The 20,746-nt window shown below is 34.0% G+C and overlaps 1 protein-coding gene across 4 annotated transcripts; it reads right to left on the reverse strand.

The window, feature by feature from the left end:
* Positions 1–161: 161 nt before the first annotated feature.
* On the reverse strand, positions 162–20,116 carry LOC133184195 (regulator of G-protein signaling 22-like). 4 transcript variants are annotated; one of them, XM_061319123.1, is made up of 21 exons: positions 19,765–20,113; positions 18,148–18,210; positions 16,158–16,388; positions 14,320–15,626; positions 12,380–12,541; positions 11,692–11,875; positions 8,798–8,991; positions 8,232–8,505; positions 8,027–8,128; positions 7,725–7,919; positions 7,524–7,607; positions 6,865–7,197; positions 6,370–6,597; positions 5,901–6,077; positions 5,454–5,633; positions 4,999–5,160; positions 4,302–4,358; positions 2,553–2,790; positions 1,946–2,060; positions 1,431–1,489; positions 162–1,127 (listed from the first exon to the last, which is right to left on the reverse strand). In XM_061319123.1, exons 1-21 carry the CDS (start codon positions 19,798–19,800, stop codon positions 967–969), a joined length of 4,542 nt encoding a protein of 1,513 aa, XP_061175107.1. In that variant the 5' UTR covers positions 19,801–20,113; the 3' UTR covers positions 162–966. The 4 variants fall into 4 exon arrangements, with proteins under 4 accessions (XP_061175107.1, XP_061175108.1, XP_061175109.1 ...); XM_061319124.1 differs by lacking the exon at positions 4,302–4,358; XM_061319125.1 differs by lacking the exons at positions 162–1,127; positions 1,431–1,489; positions 1,946–2,060; positions 2,553–2,790 and adding an exon at positions 3,157–3,693 and having other exon boundaries at positions 19,765–20,116.
* Positions 20,117–20,746: the final 630 nt, after the last annotated feature.

Raw genomic sequence — 20,746 nt, forward strand, 5'->3', positions numbered from 1 at the left:
ATGACATGTAATTTTGATGTGTAAATGCAGTTTTTCTCAAGAGGGTGAACACTTTACACTGACCTCATCAATTTTATCAAACAACCAAGTCTCAATGAAAAAAAAAAATCTCCTGAACTCCGTTATCACATATAATGATAAATATAACTATGTATGTCAAGTTTCTTCTACAATTATTTTATTAGAGATACCTGAACAAATGCAAAACTAGCAAAATTTATAATAATTAAACCAAAAAATATAGACAAAAATTTTTGATATCACAGACTGGGCTTGGACGAAGACAAAACATCACCTAGATTATTATTATGCTCTAAAGTGATAAACAATTTGTGCACAAACAGGTAAAAATCTATGATGGTTGGCTTATCATTCAAATATTGATCATCATAAGCACAGCCATCATTAATTAATTCAAAATATTTGATCCCCACAAGTTTGACTTGTAATACAATACACAATAAAATTCATGTTAAAATTAATGTCATGTATCATATAAATAATAAACCATATAATAAATAATAATGATTACTGATATGACAAGTATTTATCATACAAAATAATCCACTGCTCCTCATATTCTTTGTATAAGGCTTATTCTATTGATTCAGATGATCAAAAAAAGGTCAAACTGTACACAATTTTTGTGCGAGACAAAATTAACACATTCAAAATAAAAAAGTCAATTGTATTTAATATACTCCCAGACATGTCTTTCATATTGATGTGCATTCCTACTGAGTGTTTACATTTAAGGCAACTACTGTACAAGTACATAGGAGCTGTAAGATTTTCATTTATTTGTAGATTTACAAACTAAGGTGTAATTTTCATCAAGAGTAAACATGACTGTTTTTTACTACATTCCATTGGAAATAAAATGGCTGTAAAATTGTCCTGCCAATGGACAACATTCACTCATCATTTTGTTGTAGTTCACAAGGTTCTAAATTCTAAGCCTTTCATTCATTCTTTAACAGACAATAATGATTCTGCTTTGACCTTGACCCGCTTTTGCTGAGATTTGATTGGTTCCTCTTCTCCTTCTTCCTCTAATGGCATCATTTTGGAGAAACCCACTGGTCCCTTGAATGTTGGACTCTCCTTTCCCTTTTTCTTTAGAGCACCTGTAAGGTCATCATCGCCATCATCATCACATACACAATTATTATCAACAATGGTATTCTTTAAAAATGTCTAAAATATATTGTTTTATAGATAAAGGTAGGCAACAGAACAGAAAATTATCTTAGTTTAAACCTAATTTAATTGAAAATATCATGCAAACTATCAAACAAAGTACTTGTATAGTTGAAATTCTTTTTTCATTAATTAAGAAATAAATGCTTTCAACTACTGCATGAATCTCCTGAAGTATTTGATTTCTCAGGTGGCTTCTTGAAATTTATTGACAACACATTTATGTTTACCTTTAATTGGAGTTTCAGGTTTAGAGGGCTCCTCTGCAAATCCAACTTTTCCATGTTTCCTGAAATTTGAATCTTAATTTTAGATATGCAACATTTTTTTAATACTCTTTTTTAATGAAATTCTTACAGGATGTTTCAAAATATTTGTTACAAATTTACCATGGGTGTCAAGTGCAACATAGAATGGACATAATGAAAAGAAGTTAAAGTCTGGAAATGAACAGGTTAAATGTCACTGCACAACCTCTACTCAAGGGAATTCTACGAGAGAACCATGAGATACCAAGGATGATCAAGGGGAAATTTTTTTTTGCCAATGCTTATGTGACCTTAGATGAACCGTTTCTATTTGGTTTAATATGTTACACGTTTAGTAACACAAAGCAAGTTTTATAACAAACATACCTAATAAGAGCCCCCCCCCCCCCCCCCCCTTCTAAATTTCTAAAGTGCCAAGGAGTTTAATAAGACAAATTTGGTAGAAATTTTTGGAGCGACCCCAATAAGAATTGTACCTTTTGTCTGTTTGAGTTTGTTCAGTCTTCATTTCTTTCTTTGTAACAGTAGAGGAGGATTGTACTGTCACAGCATTAGACTCCTTCTCAGCTGACTCACTGCCATGGACTGATGCTACAATGTCAAAGCACAACATTTAATACAGGAATTTGGAGTTTCTAATTAATATAATGTATTTTTCGTATACACAGAGTTAAATTAAAAGTAGACATTAGTCCAGGACTTGTTTTCAGAAAGATATAATGGTAAAAGAGGACACAGTAAAACATAGTTACAGCAATCACACTTATAATGAATTCATGCTTACAGCAACTTAATTTCTATTCCCGTAATGTTTTACATGTATAAACTATTATAAACTTAATGGATATAACGATCGAATTATATTTATAAAGAATCAAAATTATTCGTCCCTGGTACTTTGCTATAAGCATGCTTCACTATATATTTTTCTAAAACAACTGTAACATTTACTTGCGAAGTGACAGACCAAAAATTTCTCTATCTGGTTAAGACGATTCCTTTTGATACAGTACCAGACAGATAAAAATTGACGTTTTCAGAATAGGTATTTCATATGAGAACTTTGTGGCACAAATCACTTACTTGTATCAGACATAAGGGAACTAAACGTGCTTTCGTCTGTGTTATTGAGGATGTCCTCTTTGTGTAAGGCAGCCATATAACTGGAATAAGACCAGGAAATCTTGTCCTTCGTGTCACCATGTCCCCCCTCCTCTTCATCTTCCTCAGTCCGATGCATGGCAAAGGGGTCGTGAAACGGGTCATCTTCATCCTCATCTCCAAGAGGAGGTAGGCCCTCCGCTGCCCTCCTTTCTGCCTCCTTTATAAAATCAGGAATATTTTGTTTAATAACACCAAAATTTTTTTTAAATCCATGTATAAATAAATAAAAATTATCTTAAGAGTTTGTAAATATTATTATGAATAATATTTTTCATAAATATATAGATTCTCACAGGTATTTCAGAATTCATCAACAGACGACTTTCATCACATTTACAATAGATATTTCCCATTGTGGGGTTAATGTGAGGTTAACAAGCATATAACCCATTGTTGCTTCTCTATAATATTACAAACTTTATGGGGCAGTGTCTTACAAATTAAATCTGTATATATATGTTTGTTTGTTTTCTTTGATGCCCCATACTATATCAATACAGAAACGATACAAAATTTTTCGAAAACATTTACAGGCAATTTATAAAGGATATAATGAGAAAAATGATCGTTGTTCTGACAGAGATAACTCTTAAGAATGAGAAAGTCGTCTATACTAACCAACTTTTTCCAAATGCTTACATTTCCCCACCAGTGTTATTAATTCCACACCACAAATTAATATAATTCCACACCATAACCATGTAAAGATAACCCAGATTAACACAACACATTTACAACCAGTGCCTGCTATAAATTCACCCAGTCCATACCACCTCCTATCCCCACAAACAGACTTCTGTACCAGTCCCAAAAGTTTGATGAGTCTCTGTGCCACCCTCCCCCCTGTGCGAGGGGACAATCCAGACTTAGTGTCATAATGAGCCTTCATCTCCACACTCGGGGATCATAGCCTTGTCCTATTTACTGTCGTCTTGCGTTTGTGGGTGGAGGGACTCGCAGAATGCCGCCCCCTGCTTACATTGTCAGGAAGGAGGGGCAAAATTTTGTGTGTGGTTTTCAAAGATGTAGTTGATGAGGTCAGAGAGTTTAATGCACTTCCCTATAATAACAGTGTATACACAATGAATGTGTGCAACACCATAGATCTCAAATGTTTATAAACTTTGGTTTGTGGCAGATTTCCAGGCCCAATGTAAAGACAAAGATAACAAACTTTGATACAGTTTTTTGAGAACAAGACTGCAAGTGGGCCACAGTGCAAGGCCATTCTATAGACTATCTGATGCAGGGTGGGAATGAGAAGGCATGCATTCATTGGGGCTCTGGCAGGAATTTCTATGCTGTCATAACTATAAATGCAGAACCTTTAAAATGTTAAGTTCAAGTTTAAATGCTCAAGCGCTGTCAAAGAAATGTAAACCATTAGATATAATTGCCAGACTTCTTCAAAAAGGGATTCACCAGTTTGAGAGGTACATTTGTATTTTGTAATTATGTAACATGCAGCTCTTTATAATTTAATCCATTAACTCAAAGCTTCATACAAACATGATCTATTAGTTCCCGCTCAATCTAAATATCAAACAGGATCATGACATGTAGCATAATATTTGTTATGTTTTATTGAAGCCATTCAATTTTCATAAGCCACTGCATTAAATATATATGTACTGCATAATATTTTAATATCATGCATCATTCACTTACATATTTACGACTAAATGGTGTGTACCATTTTTTGTGTGCATCATGTATAATTATTAACTGAAACAAAAATATAGGATTGCCTGGTATCAATTCAACATTTCTTACAATTATCTTCATATACCTGTATAGCTCTGAGATGGAAATCAATTAAGTCTTAATTCTTCAAAAAAAAAATTAAAAATAATGTGCGTTTGAAAGAAGTGCTATGTGCCTGACAAAGAAATCGTAATTTTAATCATTGTAAACACTCGCTAACTGTGTTGTTGGTGATAACTTTGGGATGCCATTATGTTGAAGTGCACACTAAATGTTTTAGAAATAATCCCTCAATATTGAAAATATTAAAGGTGTTGATCAATGTAAGATGAATGTAAAGAAAGAGAGATATTATTTAAAAGTTATTCATCCAATTTACCAATTTGTTTTCTTTATCCTATATTGCACAATACAAAAAACCAAAAAAAAAAATGTTACAACATATCAGGGCTGCAAGAAAAGGATTCAATAGAATACAAATTTTTCTTTTTTCATTTTCAAACTTAAAATTTTTCTTCCTCTTCTTATTTTGTAGTTAATACAATTACATTGTATTCGAAAATATTTAACAGAATTTTCTAAGCATTAATGATAATACTACTTTTGTCAATGTTTAATTCTGTCTTTTAATGGTCGGGACAACAAGCCCCCCGAGTCTTACCTTCTGAGCTTTCTCCTCCATTTCTTTCTGTCGATGTCTTTCCTTGATTTTAGCATGTCTCCTTCGTCTTTCTATGGTGGGTAAGACTTTCTCATCAGCAAGATTACTCCTAAAGTTGATGAAATCGTTCCAGTGTTGGTACAGGTATCGGAAGACAATCAGCTACAAATCAAACAATGTATATCTTTTATTATAATCCCATTCATTAAAATTATTTCCTACAGCTTATATATTATTTTCTACATTTGAAATAAATTCTTTTCCCTCTCAAACCCTATGCTTTGTGTCATTGATTTTCTTTCATTCACAGTACAAAATACTTTGGCAAATTTAACATTCTGCAGATTATACCTTATAATATTGTTTAAATATTCCGAGAAAAAGACACTTTTGATACATGGTATATCAGACACCAGGGATATGTCAAAGTGATTCATACTTTGATCAAAAAGTACCTGAGCTTCCCTAAAAATGTATGGACTCCTTTCATATTTTCGTTCTGCGATACGCTCAGCAAGGTCTGCTGGGATATCAATCTGAAGACTTGGTGGAATGGTCGACTCAATGAAACAACCGATGATGGAATTCACCTTCGCTAGGATCACTGCATCATCACAGTGAACGTGATATAGATCCTATTAAAAACAACTATCATTACTTAGCTAAAAATAAGCATTTATTTCTTGTACTATAAAAACAAACTACCATTCATTATTTACAAATACAAATCTATTTTTCATCAATTTCAACAGGGCTGAACCAATATGCAAGCTGTATTTGGTGAACTGAATTTTTCATAATTAAATCTCTGCTAATGTAATTTTTGAATACAATATTTTTTCCTTTCAGATCTTTTAAATTTTACCCTGGTTCTGTTTTGTCCTTCCAAGGACAATACTGACCTTGAAGCGCTGGACCTCCAGCCAGAAAAGAACATCGTTCTCCAGTTTGTCTTCTTTGTTGGAGATGTCCTTGACTGATACATAGCGACGGAACTGTAAGGCTGTTACCGGATTTAGCAGACATTTTCGGAAGAGAATCACATCCTTTGCAGATGACTGCCACTTCGTGTCCAACAACTGAAAAGTCAAGACTGAGTTTTTATATGATGCTCTAAATGGCAACTAATAAGTCGCCATGGTGCCTAAAAGTTTTGATTGGTGCCTAAAAATTTTCCATAAGTTGCCAAATTGGCGACCACTTCAACATTTTTAACAATTTTTCTGAAAAAGCGAAAAGAAAGAGCCAAAAGAAATTTAAAAGACGAGGAAATTATTTTTAGGAAAGGTTACGATAATTATGATATTTAAATGCACGGAATAGCAGAGCATCTTAATTTCAGCTTCGTTTAATACTAAATAAGCCACAAACCTTCATCACAGACTGAGATTTCTTCTTTTTCTGAACCAAAACATCATCCACTACATCATCCATGCCAGCCTTGGGTTTCTGACGCTCTGCAAACTCGGGTGTGGCCAGGAATAGAGGGAGCCACTTCTTCTCCAGCCTATCCCTGACATATTTCTGGGCCTCCAGGATAACAGCATTGGGTGGACGGTCCTCTAGAAGTTTACCATACCCACCACCAGCAGCCATCACCTTAACAGAACAGGAATAAAAGTTACTTTAGGAAAGTACCACTTAAGATGAATTTGTGAAAGTTTTTATATGCACATTCCAGGTTCTCACAGATTCTCTTATCTAATGATAGTGATAAATTCATAAGGAAACTTTCGCAATCTTTGTATCCTTCATAGATTCTCCCATTATATTTCATTTTCTGCTAAAGCTAAATTATTGACTCTCAAAATTATGTTCCTTTTTAGGCTGTTAAAAGACAAGGGATTAAAAGCATAAAAGAATCACCTTATCTTGGCCTTCTTTTCCTGCAGGACTGTTAGGTCCAAAGAAGTATTTCTTGTTTAGATATTTGGTTTTGATTTCTTTTGCTTTCTCATCTCTTTTCTTTTCATCAACTTGAGGCATTCGCCTGAAGTGTTCTATATCCATCCAGCATAATAAATCCATACTAGCATAATTTTCTGCTAAAAATAACTTAAAGTTTTCTACTTCTATCCTATTGTGCACCAATTTCTCCAAAGTGAAATCTCGGAACTCCTCTGGAATTTTCTCTAGAAGGGTCTCATCATACACAGGATCCTCATAACCTTCCATAGGATCTTCGGGAGTCAATACTCGCTGTAAGAAAAGATTCCAGTTATACAAACCACCATTATTCACAAAAAACACTTCAAACTTGACCATTGTCAATGTTTTCGAACTCTCAACAAATTTGTCACTGGCATTAATTTGAAGTAACCATCTGATATGAATTATTTTTGGACATATTAGACCTTATATATCTAATATACCACTAGAATAAACTTATATTGATCAATAATCTAAATAGGGTATCAATTTCAGTATCTGAATTATGAAATTGGCAGATCTCCTATTGTACATCAACACTTGGTTGTTTTAATATTTTTGTCTCAGCAAGAGTTATTCCCCTTTAAATGTCCTACCTGCTTTATAAGTCCTTTTCTCTGTAAATTTAAGACATATTTTGACCTTGTCTCCAAATGTTTCTTGACTTCTATTAATTCAACCTGAAATTTATGAAACCATTTAGTAATATTTTTCTCTTTTATTTTTTTTTTTTGAATTCTACCAACAATGAATGGACTCATTCAAAAAATAAACTATGTTTAAACAGAGATGTATACCTTTCCGTAAGTTTTCATGTCTACATTTATCATTTGACTCCAGGCAACAAACAGAACAGACAGGGAATATTCCTCCGCCTCATCAAATAGGTCCTCAAAGGGTGGCTGCAGGGTTCTATATACCTTACATCTGATCTCATGGCTACAGCCAATATTACAATCTCCTCCTATCACAATGTACCGGGAGTAGATCACCTGAAAATTAACAAATAGGAAAATATTTATTAAATTTTATCTAATTTTTAATTCAAACTTCAAATAATTCACATACAATAAAGGCATACAATTTTGATATGGCATACCTTGGCTTTCTTCTGTACAATGTATGGATCTATGACTTCAGCATAAAAGAGTGTGTGGTACTCTTGAACATCAGTCCAGAAATTTAAACAGTTCACCCACATCTAAGAACATGAAAATAAATAAGATGAATAAATTCAGGAATTAAAAAATAACTAGGTATTGAATGCTCTATATAAATAGGGAGAAAATACAATAACCACACACTTTGTTACCACTCCTCTCAATATATTTCTGGAAGAACCCTCCGGCCTGTCGTTCATGATAGAGAGCCTTCAGGAGAGCATCCATTCTTCTTCCTCCTGGGAACACTGAACTGATGGAGCTGGACACAGACTCACGATCAGACCCTGCTGAGGAGGGGCGAGATCTCACTTCTGAGTCAAGTTTCTCTGATCCAACTGGAGTCTTCACTGAGGAGGAGGGTCTGGCAGAGGAACGATGCACTGAGGCTCCAGAGGAGGTGCGACTATGGGACAAACTGAAAAGTATTTAAAATACTATCTACAAATCAAGAACTAACATTACATAAACATAATAATTAGTGAGCATCTTTTATTAAGGAATCATGTTAAAATATGCAATTTGTCTTTTTTTTTTAATATAAAATATATGAAGAAAAACTATTCATCCTAATTTTTGCTGCTGTTTAATTTCACCATTTTCATTGAAAAATCAAACCAAAATTAAAAAGAACCCAAGATCAAAGTCAAAACTTTATACAATAAATATTTTAAACTATGATATTTAAGAAGATAGATGATAAAAGCTACCTTGGAGCACTCCTGATGCGAGGTTTAGTTGACTTATCTACAGAGAACTGCGAGGACAACATCTTTTTCCTCCTTTCCTCCTGTCTAGTTTTGAAGTTTGAGGAGTGAGGACGGAGGGCTGAAGGAGCATAGACCCTCTTCATCCCAACAGGAGGGGATGTTTCTGGCAGTGCTGGGGGTCTGACTGCTGGGGGCTTAAAAAAACAAAAAGTTACAAAATCAATCTTGTAGCTGATTTCTGAATTATTATTTTAGATGAACATTAAACGAAAAAAAGGAAATAGGTAACTGCTGTTGTTGACAAATTCCATCTCAGACTAATTCTTAAGGCATATATACTGACGACTGTAAACATGCATTGATAAAATGTTATAAATCTATGTTAGAACCTTATACATCTTTTAATGTTGTTGAAAATGTTAAAGTTCAAGAACAAGAGGCCCATGGGCCACATCGCTCACCTGAGCACATTGGCTAGGCAAAAGCACAAATTAGTTCAGTGTTGAGATTACGGGGGGTGTTGAATTTTAAACCACCTGATGATGCTTCCATGTCAATATAACAAATGGCTTTGTTGTACTTGAGAAGATTTTAAAAAAAATGTCCCATATATTCCTTTGAAAAAATCTGATCCCCCATTGTGGCTTCTCCCTATCCAAGGGGTCATCATTTAAACAAACTTGAATCTACACTATCTGAGGATGCTTCCATATCAATATGACTAAACATAGCTTTTCTGTACTTGAGAAGAAATATTTTTCTATATGTTCTTATGTAAAACTTTTGATCCCCCTTTAGGCCCCACCCTACCCCCCGGAGGTCATCATTTGAACAAAATTGAATTTACACTTTCTGAGGATGCTTCCATATCAAAATGACTAAACATAATTTTCAGTTCTTCAGAAGAAGGTATTTTCCTATATGTTCCAATGTAAAAGGACTATATTCGGTAATGACCAATATTTGCCCCCCAAAATCAAACTTTGACAGAGAAATCTGTATTTATGTTATAAAACAGGAGGATATCTGCAGACTTCAAAGCACTGAATATTTTCATAAGCCTTGATGCCATATGTTAGATATGACGTCAGGAAAATGACGTAAATTCAAAATTTTCATGATATACACAGAAAAGGTGTATATTACATCGATATTTTGAGTAAAAGTCACTGAGCGCAGGCCTGCTCCAACTCAATATTTTAATATAATGTGTAGAATGATAATATCAATGAAATATGTAAATATTGTTCTGGAGCAGGCCTGCGCTCTATAAATTTTATAGTAAAAATTGAACAAATTTTGTCCATTTTTTCCCTCTTTCTGAAAAATAACATTAAATCCGAATAGTTTGTGACGTCATAGAAACAAAAATTGCCAATAACCTACTTTGAAACTATAATATTTTTTGTTCATTTAGATTTCTCATACAATATATAAAATTCAGCACATTTCAAAAATTTCTCAAAATACGACTTTTGGAGGGGGCAAAAATATGCATATACCGCATATAGTTCTTATCGATCCACCATTTTGGCCCCACCCTATCCCCAAGGGTCATCATTTTAACAAACTTGAATCTACACTACCTGAGGATGCTTCCATATCAAAATGACTAAATGACTAATCATGGCTTTGCAGTTCTTCAGAAGAAGATATTTTCCTATATATTTCTATTTAAGACTTTGATCCTCCATTGTGGCCCTGCCCTACCCCCGGGGGTCATGATTTGAACAAAATAGAATCTACACTACCTGAGAATGCTTCCACATAAATATGATCAATCAGGGCTTTACTGTTCCTGAGAAGAAGATTTTTAAGATTTTTCCTATATATTTCTATGTAAAACTGATCCTCCATTGTGGCCCCAACCCTACCCCCAGGGGTCATGATTTGAATAAATTTGAATCTACACTACCTGAAGATGCTTCCCTATTAATATGACCATTTATGGATTTGTTGTTCCTGAGAAGAAGATTTTTAAAGATTTTTCCTATATATTTCTATGCAAAACTTTGATAGTCCATTGTGGACCCGCCGTACCCCCAGGGGTCATGAATTGAACAAACTTGAATCTACACTACCTGAGGGTACTTCCATATAAATATGACTCATCATGGCTTTACTGTTCTTAAGAAGAAGATTTTTAAAGATTTTCCTATATATTTCTATGTAAAACTTTGATCCTCCATTGTGGCCCCGCCCTACCCCCGGGGGTCATGATTTGAACAAACTTGAATCTACACTACCTGAAGATGCTTCCATATAAATATAACTCATCATGGCTTTGTGGTTCTTGAGAAGAAGATTTTTAAAGGTTTTTTCCTATATATTTCTATGTAAAACTTTGATCCTCCATTGTGGCCCTGCCCTACCCCACGGGGTCATGATCTGAACAAACTTGAATCTAGACTACCTGAGGATGCTTCCACATGACTTTCATCTTTCCTGGCCCTGTGGTTCTTGAGAAGAAGATTTTTAAAAGATGCTATTAATTTTTCACTAATTCTTTATTATCTCCCCTTGAAAAAGGGCATGACCCTTCATTGATTCACTTGAATCCCCTTCACCCAAGGATGCTTTGTGGCAAGTTTGGTTGAAATTGGCCCAGTGGTTCTGGAGAAGAAGTCGAAAATGTGAAAAGTTTAGACACACGGACAGACAGACGGACTACAGACAAAATGTGATCAGAAAAGCTCACTTGAGTTTTCAGCCCAGGTGAGCTAAAAAGTTAATGATAACAGATGACAGATAGGGGATGAACAAATTTTAAATCAGAAAAGTTTAGTCAGAGGCTCTGGTGAGCTAAATAAATTTTCAAAAAATTAAAGATCTCTTATCTTTATTCTTAAATTTTAAGCAATGTATAGTTTTTTTTAGAGACACACAATACATACATGTAAGTTGACTGACTGCTGTATCCGGGGCATACATGACTTTGGTCGGAGGGGCAGTAGTGTGGCAGTGTGAGGGCTAGGGTTTACACTGGTGTCTTGAGCTTTCACTTGCTTCAGGTTCTGGTAGAGGTAGTTTTCTTCTGGTTTCTTGTACTGCACTTGTTTTAATAAAAATCTTGGAGCCCTGAAATATTTTAAAAAACTTTAATACTAATCAAGTATTTATCAACATGATATCTTGCAACATGTGCACTTCAAGAGTGAAGCAATCTTCTTACTCAATATGATTTTAAAAAATTTTCTGATTTACAGTCAAACCTCCTAATCCAGATGCTTTACCTTCCATTCGAAATTTTTGGGAGACAGAATTTACAATTATACCTACCAATGATAATTAGTACATTTCAATAATTCACACATCTCATTATTCCGTTTACAGTTGAACTTAGGTATCTCAAACACTGATACCATCTCGAATACCATGGATATGTCGAAATGATTTGAAAGTCCCAACCACTTATTTTTAAAGTATTTTATACCCTCGATATCTCGAATCCTCGGATATCTCGAAGTTTTTTTCTCAGTCCCATCGAGTTTGAGATAACAAGGTTTGACTGTATTTTACAAGGGACACAAGAGTCTGGATTATCAAGGTTTGACTGTAGATCAAGTGAGGATAAACACATACCAGTATAAGACAAGGGGCTCTGCTATTTTGTTTTGTATCTTGCCAAGCTTTTCCAAAGTCCATGAAGATGGCTCAACAAGTCCTAGTTCTTGCTTCTGTTCAAAGGAAAGTTCATATGGGGCACCTTGCTTATGATATTGCTCTCGTATATAGGACAGGAACCTGTTAAAATCAGACACCAGTTTTATTACTTTGCCTACTCTTCTTTACATTTTCTATGCAGGGTTTCATATGATCATTAATATATACATGAAAATAATCCTATTTTACAGCTATGTTCATGTATTAAAGATAGAAATACAATTCTTTTACAATGAAACTCTATTAGGGAAGGGACAATCAATTTAAAATATAAATTCACAACCCCATTATCCGGTTACATATTTCAAATAATCAATATTCATATACAAGTGACAATTCCATCTAGAACTAAAATGATCAAAAAATCATTTATTAAAAATCTATCAATATAGTCTAATTACCAGCTCTTGATTACAACTTCACATTAATGGACAACATTACGATGGAGAATAGCAAATGTCACACTGTATGATAAATTGTGTTGGCTTTAGCTTTGAAATAATAACAGGATCTTTCATTTTAAATCCTCATTTTCTAATTTCTACGTAACTGTCTTCCGCGCTTGTAAAGAATGTCATACTCTAAGTAAACACACACTTAAAGTTTTAAGTATGGCCTTTTGATGTGTTCGGAACGGTGCGTATTGTATAAACGTTTAAAGGTCTAAATTTTAAATTGACAAAAGTAAGTTATGACAGAGCACCAGTTACTAAGGACTCTTACAACTTAAACCTTAGAAAAAGTAAATGTTGAATATAAATTTTTAAGAGGAATATGAATTTTATTTTGACCCAAAAAGCATACCAGGTAACTCCTTAAAAAGAACTTTCAAAACATGCACATTTTGTTATATTTGGGTTGGGACTGAAGCCTGGGGCCCACTGTTGCCCATGAAGTAAACTTGAGTATCATATTTATGTAGAAATGAGTGTGTAGTTTAGTGTATCTGGGACTGCCAGTTGTGTTTTTCCTGAAATTATATCAGTTTTGAAAGCTGAATATCAAATCCAACATCAAAGGTAAAATATAACATCCTGTTAGCCTTTGCTATTTTATTAATGTTACTATTAAAGAAAATTACTACATTCCACCCCCCAAAAAATTTGTGAAAAATCTTGTCCTGAAATCCCTATAATTTCTGTTACGAACCCCCAACCCAGAGAATACCTTGTTCTAGACAGTTGTCATGATAAATCACTTTTGTGTAAAATCAATAGGTACCTTTATTTATCAAACGGATGAACATGGACAGAGGGGGCTTTTAGCAAGATCAATAGTTAAAAACAACTGTTTTTGAATATCAGGAAGGGACACTGATTCCATCAGTTCAACTGCCTTGAGTTCTTCATTTTACATGGAAATTAAAGTCCTTACATCACCAACTCCAATTTCATATGTCCTTTACAAACCCTTTTTACACACAAAACATGCTAAACCAGAAATTATAAACCAATTTAAGTCAGAGTCTACATGTATTTTTCCTTTACAGATATTGAAGCCAAGATAACAAATTCATGCACTGAATCAACCCCATTATTATACTAAATTTGTATAAACGGAACAATTCCTATCTTAATTGAACCATATTAGTATCAGATACCAGGCCCCAGGATCAGTCTTAATGGACTTAGTCAAAATTTCAGTCATTTATAAAATGAATATTTTATGTAAACTGACCCTTGAAAATGAATATTTAACATGAAATGGAAGCAATTTTATATAACATTTCAAACTTTATGTGTTTCTATTAATAAAACTTTGAGACAATGTACAAATTTTGACTTAAGTCTAAGACTACTTCATGATCCTTTGCACCAGGATAATAAGCCATTAAACTAAGTAAAACTATGTAGACTTACTGCTGTGTCTGTACATATTTGACATGAGGATCTATTTTATCCTGTTTGTTCATCCACACCAGTCTATCTATATCAATCCACAGTCGCCAGTTCTTCTCTCCAGCAGTGCCCTCTAGGAATACCTTGAACTGCTCTATCCCCTTCCTGTTGTTGAGGGAGTAGGTCTTGTGTCTGTGTTTTCTGAAGAATGTGTCACCCTCCTCATAATCCTCCTCACTATCCAGCAGTGAATCATTATCACTCTCTTCTTCCTTCTCCTTCTCTAGTTCTTCTTCATCCTCTTGCACCTCTTCTTCTTCAGGCTCTTCCTCCTTTTCATCAAGAGTGACTCTATCCAGCATGTCCACTGTCAGATTTTTGTGTGGTGTTGCAGGAAGTCTCTTTGCTACTTCTGGGTCTTGCATCACTTCCTTTTCTTCTCTGTCACTGAGCTGAGCAATAGATTTGGTTAGAACTGCTCTTACAACAGCTGCTCCTATGTCATCAATGTTTCTGAACACTATGCTTTGTTGGCCATCTTCTGGTGGAGAAGAAGACGGTTCTTGTTGAGGTACTGTGGGTTCTTCATCTAAGAAATCATCCTGTCTGTCTTTTGAAGAAGTTGAATCACTATCTGTTGCTTCAAAACCTGATTCATCATCAACTTCTATGGGATCAATTTTGGGACTTGTATAAACAGTAGAACTAAAAGGTCTTATTTGTTGTTTAGAATGATCTTCTGTTACACTAAACACTGATTCTGAAGGTTTATGTATCATAGGTTTTCCATCCACAGCAAACAGCTTACTAGAATACACATCATCTAGATTATCTATGGAAGTTTTGGAATGATGGCCACTGTAGACAGAGCTCCTCACAGATGTCCCCACCCCACTCTCTGAACGATGATAGCCCTCCAATGCACTGTAGGCACTGATTGGTCTAGCACTGTTGGGCCTCCTCACAATCTCAGCGCTCTTGGGTCTGGCCAGAGTAGAGAAGGTCATATCTGAGTTTTGTGTAATCTGAGCACTAGTGAACCAAGCCTCTGCTTCTGTTGTTGGTGTGTCCCCCATACACACAAACATATCCTTTGTCATCTTTTCCTTTGGGTCAATTTGTGGCACCTCCTCCACTGATTTCTTCCTGCGGATCTTGGTCTTTGGCTTGTAGTCCACTGACATAAGGACAAACTGCCCCTTGTCCCCTTGGACTTTGGTCTGGGAGATGAGCTTTCCAAGTCTGTATTCCATGTAGAACTCACTCTCCAGAAAGGCTGGCAGTCTCTCCTCCTTAATCCAGTGTATCCCCTGCTCTTTGTTGAGGGTCTGAAAAGTACAGAGACAACAACTTAGCTGCAGACTTATCAAAAGATCCAAATAAAGTGTTTAAGGTAAACAATTTTACTATGAGACATCCTGATATCTCTTATCCAATTCCATGAAAAGATTAAGTAAAACTGAATAAACTACAAATAAAACTTTTATTACATTTAAGTCTCTTCTTTTCTGTTGAAATTTACCAAAGTGCTGTGTTTTGGTCTAGCAAAGTTCTGAATCATCAGTATCTTAACAAGACCAATGATCAGACACCACTACAAAAGTTTATGTTGTCACTTAAATTTGATGTACCGCTATATGTGCATAAACTCGTAAGTCATAATATACACTTTGGCAAGTCACCACTGTTTACACCCATCACATAATCATGGCAAAATTCTAACTGAGTAAATAAAACAGTTTGATTTACAGCTAAGCAATATTATGTGCAAACCTCTTTAAACTAAACCTCTTACATTAAGGTGGCTCTATAAAAACCTTCCACCTTAAAGCTAATTATATAGATCGAACCAGACTTACGGTAACAGTGAAGCTGGTGTTGATCTCCAGGTTTTCAGGTTCGTCTGGTTCCTCAATGGGGATAAGGGGGATATTTGAGAAGCTGTGCTGTTTGACGACATTGTAGATTTTGGGGGTCCTTTTCTGAGATCGGATGGCAGCTTTGATCTGTTTGGCTAACTCTTTCTTGGCATCTGTCACCACCTCAAATCCCCCTGTGTCTTTGTTGAAGCAAAGAGGGGCAGGGAATGTCTTTTAAAACATAAGAAACCAATTAAACATACTGTAATTTCAACAGAGTTGACAAGACAGATAAAGCATCCGAATCATGTCTATTTAATGTTGAAAATGTACTTTGTTTTACTAATCTGTTTCATTTAACAGTTTTATGCATGTAAGTCTAAGATGGAAAAGAAGGGAGGAGGGGTATCAGGGGAGGCAATGTATAGTCAATTTCAAAGAATTGGAATCTAAACTCAATCTGTCCAAGTCTGTACTGGCTTGCATTATAATTTTTGATAAAAACTCTTTGATGCCAATGCTTGAGATGTCTTTTGTCTTGGTCCTCAGTCAATTTCCTTGAAAGAGTTACCATAAAAGGTGATATTCTCTAAGTTGCCAATACAAATTAAAACATTGTATTAGTTTTGCTTGATTTATGGATGAAGAACCAAGACTCAAGTTAAAATAAATTTCCCTCACAATCGAATTATAAGTCTCCAGTCATGGCAACACTCAATTTTGTTCTTCGTTACATCTGTCAAACATCATAATTATTTCAATTAACTCACAAAAGGGCAAACTTGCATCGGGAGTTTTTCTTGGCATCACAGCTTCCATTGCCAAGAGCAAACAGTTACACTTAATGCTTAATAAAGATAATTTTGGGAAAATTAAAAACCTGAAGCATAAAATCAATATTGTTCAATAGAATTCATTTAGAAGTTTCAACAAAGGTGTCCCGTAAATTATGGCAGCTAAATACACTGTTCGCTGTCCCTCTATTCAATCTATTGACCCAGTGTTAAAAGGAGAGGGGTGAGGGATATTTTTACAAACATAAATGTCTTTTTGCATGATGAATTTATATTTGAGATTTCCTTTGATTTTTAGAAGCATTTATGGATGGGGGTTTATGAGCAGTTGTTATAGCCATATATATATGTCCCCTCTGATATTTTCTGAATTGATTTCGAGATTGAGAATTTTATGTTGCATATTCAAGATGAAATTTATGAGTACTTTTTGACAAATTAGTAGTATGGTTTTTCGTTAATTATTTTTCAAGGGAATTTCAAAGATCTAGTCATTTGAAGTTGGCATATTGCTTAATACCATATAATCCTATTAAATCTACTTAACAGAAATAACGAGTGCATTGATTGCTAGTCTTTGAAAAACATACTAGATTAATTATATTAGGACTAATTAGCTGTCACCTTTTTCAGTTTTAACCTGTCTGGAATAATTGGATACAAGTTTCACACCTTAATATTGAGGTAAATACATTTGCCATTTCAGAGTACTTGATACACTCCTCCAAGTTTTAAATCAACGTTCAGTGCCATGAAATAATTTTCATCTACCTGGTACTTTTTCTCAATAGTTTTCATGTATTCTCTGAATAACGATTTGTCTTTAAGTGTTCAATGCATATTTCAGAATATCAAAATCAAAAATTCATAAACACAGTGTTTGAAATAAAACACTTTATGTTGGGAAGGAATTATTTTTTGGTCAAAATATACTCCAACCATTTACCGTTCAATCTTTTTTTTCCCCCAAAATACTCAACCGAGGTGTGTCCTACCCTAAAATTTTGACTTAAAGGTTTCCTTTTAATTTCCTAACAATGTTCTGATTACAACTATAAGCTGTTAGTTATATTGACACCTCATAAAATGCTTTGTTTAGTAGGAAAGTTAAATACTTAGTGCTTCTTCTGAATTGTGTGAAGTTTATTCTACTTCAGGGATGAATGAGTTTTTGATTGTCTTTGTTAAATACTTACAGGTAATGACAGATAGGCATTGAAATAGTCTACAAACAAATCATCCGTAGCCAGAAAGTCCTCCTGAAATAAAAATATATAGTGATTAATACTAAAATAGTCTATAAACAAAACATTCATAACCTGAAATTCCCTCTTTAAATTTTATCTTATAAAATTTTAATAAAATAAAAAAAAAAAAAAATATTTATTAACTGTATTTGTTTACTTTTTATTTACACCATCTTTTCCAAGTATTTATTCTGGGCTGTCATTGCCAAATTTAAGGGTATTTGGAAAATATGTATTGCCTTTCTTCAAAAACATAGTCAAATAAACCATAATATCTGAAACTCTGAGAGACTATAAAAAACAGAGAGAAATCTGGGTGTTCTAGATAATTCAGACTCAAAGTGTTGTTGGATCCACAGACTCACTTTGAAATATTCCTTGTATTCAACATACCAGTGTTTGAGATATCCAAGTTCAACTGTACTTGTACTCTATTATACTCTTTTGATGATTGTAAGTTTTTTTTTTCTATATCAACTATAGTAATAAATGTAATCCTCCAAGAACTTGAGGACTAAAGATGGATTTATAGTATGTATAGAAATTTCACAATCTTTATGCTTACAGATAAAACTAAAATGGCTTGTTGAAATGAGTTTCAAAGAGTTTGGAGGGCATATAGTCAAAGGCAATGAATATAACTGTAAGGTAGAAAGGACAGATGAGAAAGCACATAATTCTAAAAGATACTAAAGTTTTATTTTCTGAACTTTATCATCCATGCTGAAGTTTTATTCAATAAAGATAAAGTACCACAAGTGACATTTGAAGAGAGGAAAGCACATGGCAGTGTCATTGCAAACGGGTCTAAAAGCAGGTGTGGGATTACGTCTGCATGACAAAATCTTTGATTTCCTAGGAGATTCCAAGAGCATGTCACAAGAGTCAAATAGAGGGATTTGATCCGATCGCACTAGCTACCTTTAGTCAAACACCCAACTGGCAGTAAATCTCGAATAGGTTCTTAACTACATATATCTTTGTAAACAATGTTGACGATTTCAAACATTTGTCAAATGGAGTGGTCTGTGATCTCGTAGACTAATGTAAAATACATTTACAGAAGTCGGGGGAATGTGCACGCATTAAACAAGGATCGTGTTGGGGCACCTTTCTTGAATAAATTTAAAAGTGAATTTTTAAATGTGTCATTAAAGTTTCCATTAAATTTTACTGTTATACTGGGGGAAAAAAATATAAAGCAAACTTAGGCCAAGATTTTATTCACTCACTGGTAGTTTTAATCAAAATAATATTTACATTTTAAAACCAAATAATTTAATTTTGAAAAATAAAAAAAAAAATAATTAAATGTAATACATGTATACCACCTGTTTAGTTAATTTTATTTATATATGCAACTTGATACACTCTACATTATTAATTGCAGATCTACAATTAGTAAATTGTAGGTTTACCATATTTATGTACCCTAAATTAGTTAAATGTATCAAAAAATTAGTTATCAAATCAAATAAAGCATTGATTTTCAGATTGATAGAAACACAATATTTACAATGGTTCCTAAGACTGACATATAAACTTTAAAAGTTTTCTACCACTTACCAGGGTTTTAAAGACAACAGTTATAACTGCCTCCATTTCCACTAAGTCCAAAGTTTACAAAAATGTCAAAAGTGAAAATGTCCCATATCAACTTAGATCAATAATCTTCTATCATATTTCATTGCAAGTTTAAAAATTTTCACAGGCACATGGTTGCCAATGCCCGGTTAGCTAGATCCTTGTGTTGACAAATCGAATGGTCTTGGTACATTTAGTAAAAGTCCCATAATTCCCCACAAAAGCCTCGTTACTTCTGCCAATAAGTAATTGTAATAAATCCACCAGCCAAATATCCCACCTTTAAATGGTAGGATTATCAAATGTAAACTATTTGGATTTTACTTTAAAGTCTATTTGATTAAAGCCATTTGAATAGGAAGAATAAAAATTTGAACTTGACGTTGGCTTTTTTTTTTAACTTGTGCAATATGATTAAAGAAATTTAAATCCGCTGCATCTGCTTTACTTTGAAATAGGTAAGTAATAATTAACATGTGGTAGACCTGTGGATTAAATAAAACTTTGGCTTTTGATCAATATTGCATGTTTACTTAACCAATCTGCAATAGTTCATGTACTTTACTACAACCCACAGTCCAAGTTATTTTGTGATATGAGTTTTTAATGCCGTGGGATAATAAAGCTAGTAAATTATGCATCGCACACCAATTATTTAGGATTTTGTTTTTTTTATCTTATCAAATAAATCATTTAAGCTACTTCACTAAGTACCATTGTCATTATTATAGCAATGAAGTTGCATGACCTTAGCAAGTTGACCTTGCAGACAGACAGAATCTTCCTTTCTCGATTTACACAATTTTACCCCAGAAAAACTGATAGCACATTGTGCACTGGTAATCAATGTTTGATATAAAATGCAAACTGCATAGGTTTTTTTTACCTAAAATGTTTAGGTATTTAATATGATACTACTTTAAAATATGTTTTCAAACCCCCCAAAAAACAATTAGCATAAATG

Source organism: Saccostrea echinata, unplaced genomic scaffold (assembly GCF_033153115.1).
Source record: "Saccostrea echinata isolate AGI-Se365-2 ecotype Australia unplaced genomic scaffold, CSIRO_AGI_Sech_v1 ptg000010l, whole genome shotgun sequence".
Classification (NCBI taxonomy): Eukaryota; Metazoa; Mollusca; class Bivalvia; order Ostreida; family Ostreidae; genus Saccostrea; species Saccostrea echinata.

Excerpts from the sequence above, each read along its gene's own strand:
- LOC133184195 (XM_061319123.1), bottom strand. The coding sequence starts at position 19,800 with ATGGAGGCAGTTATAACTGTTGTCTTTAAAACCCTG. Across the intron at positions 6,598-6,864 it reads GAAAAGAAGGCCAAGATAAG|GTGATGGCTGCTGGTGGTGG; the intron begins GTGATTCTTTTA and ends TGTTCTGTTAAG. Across the intron at positions 1,490-1,945 it reads CAAACTCAAACAGACAAAAG|GAAACATGGAAAAGTTGGAT; the intron begins GTACAATTCTTA and ends TTCAAATTTCAG.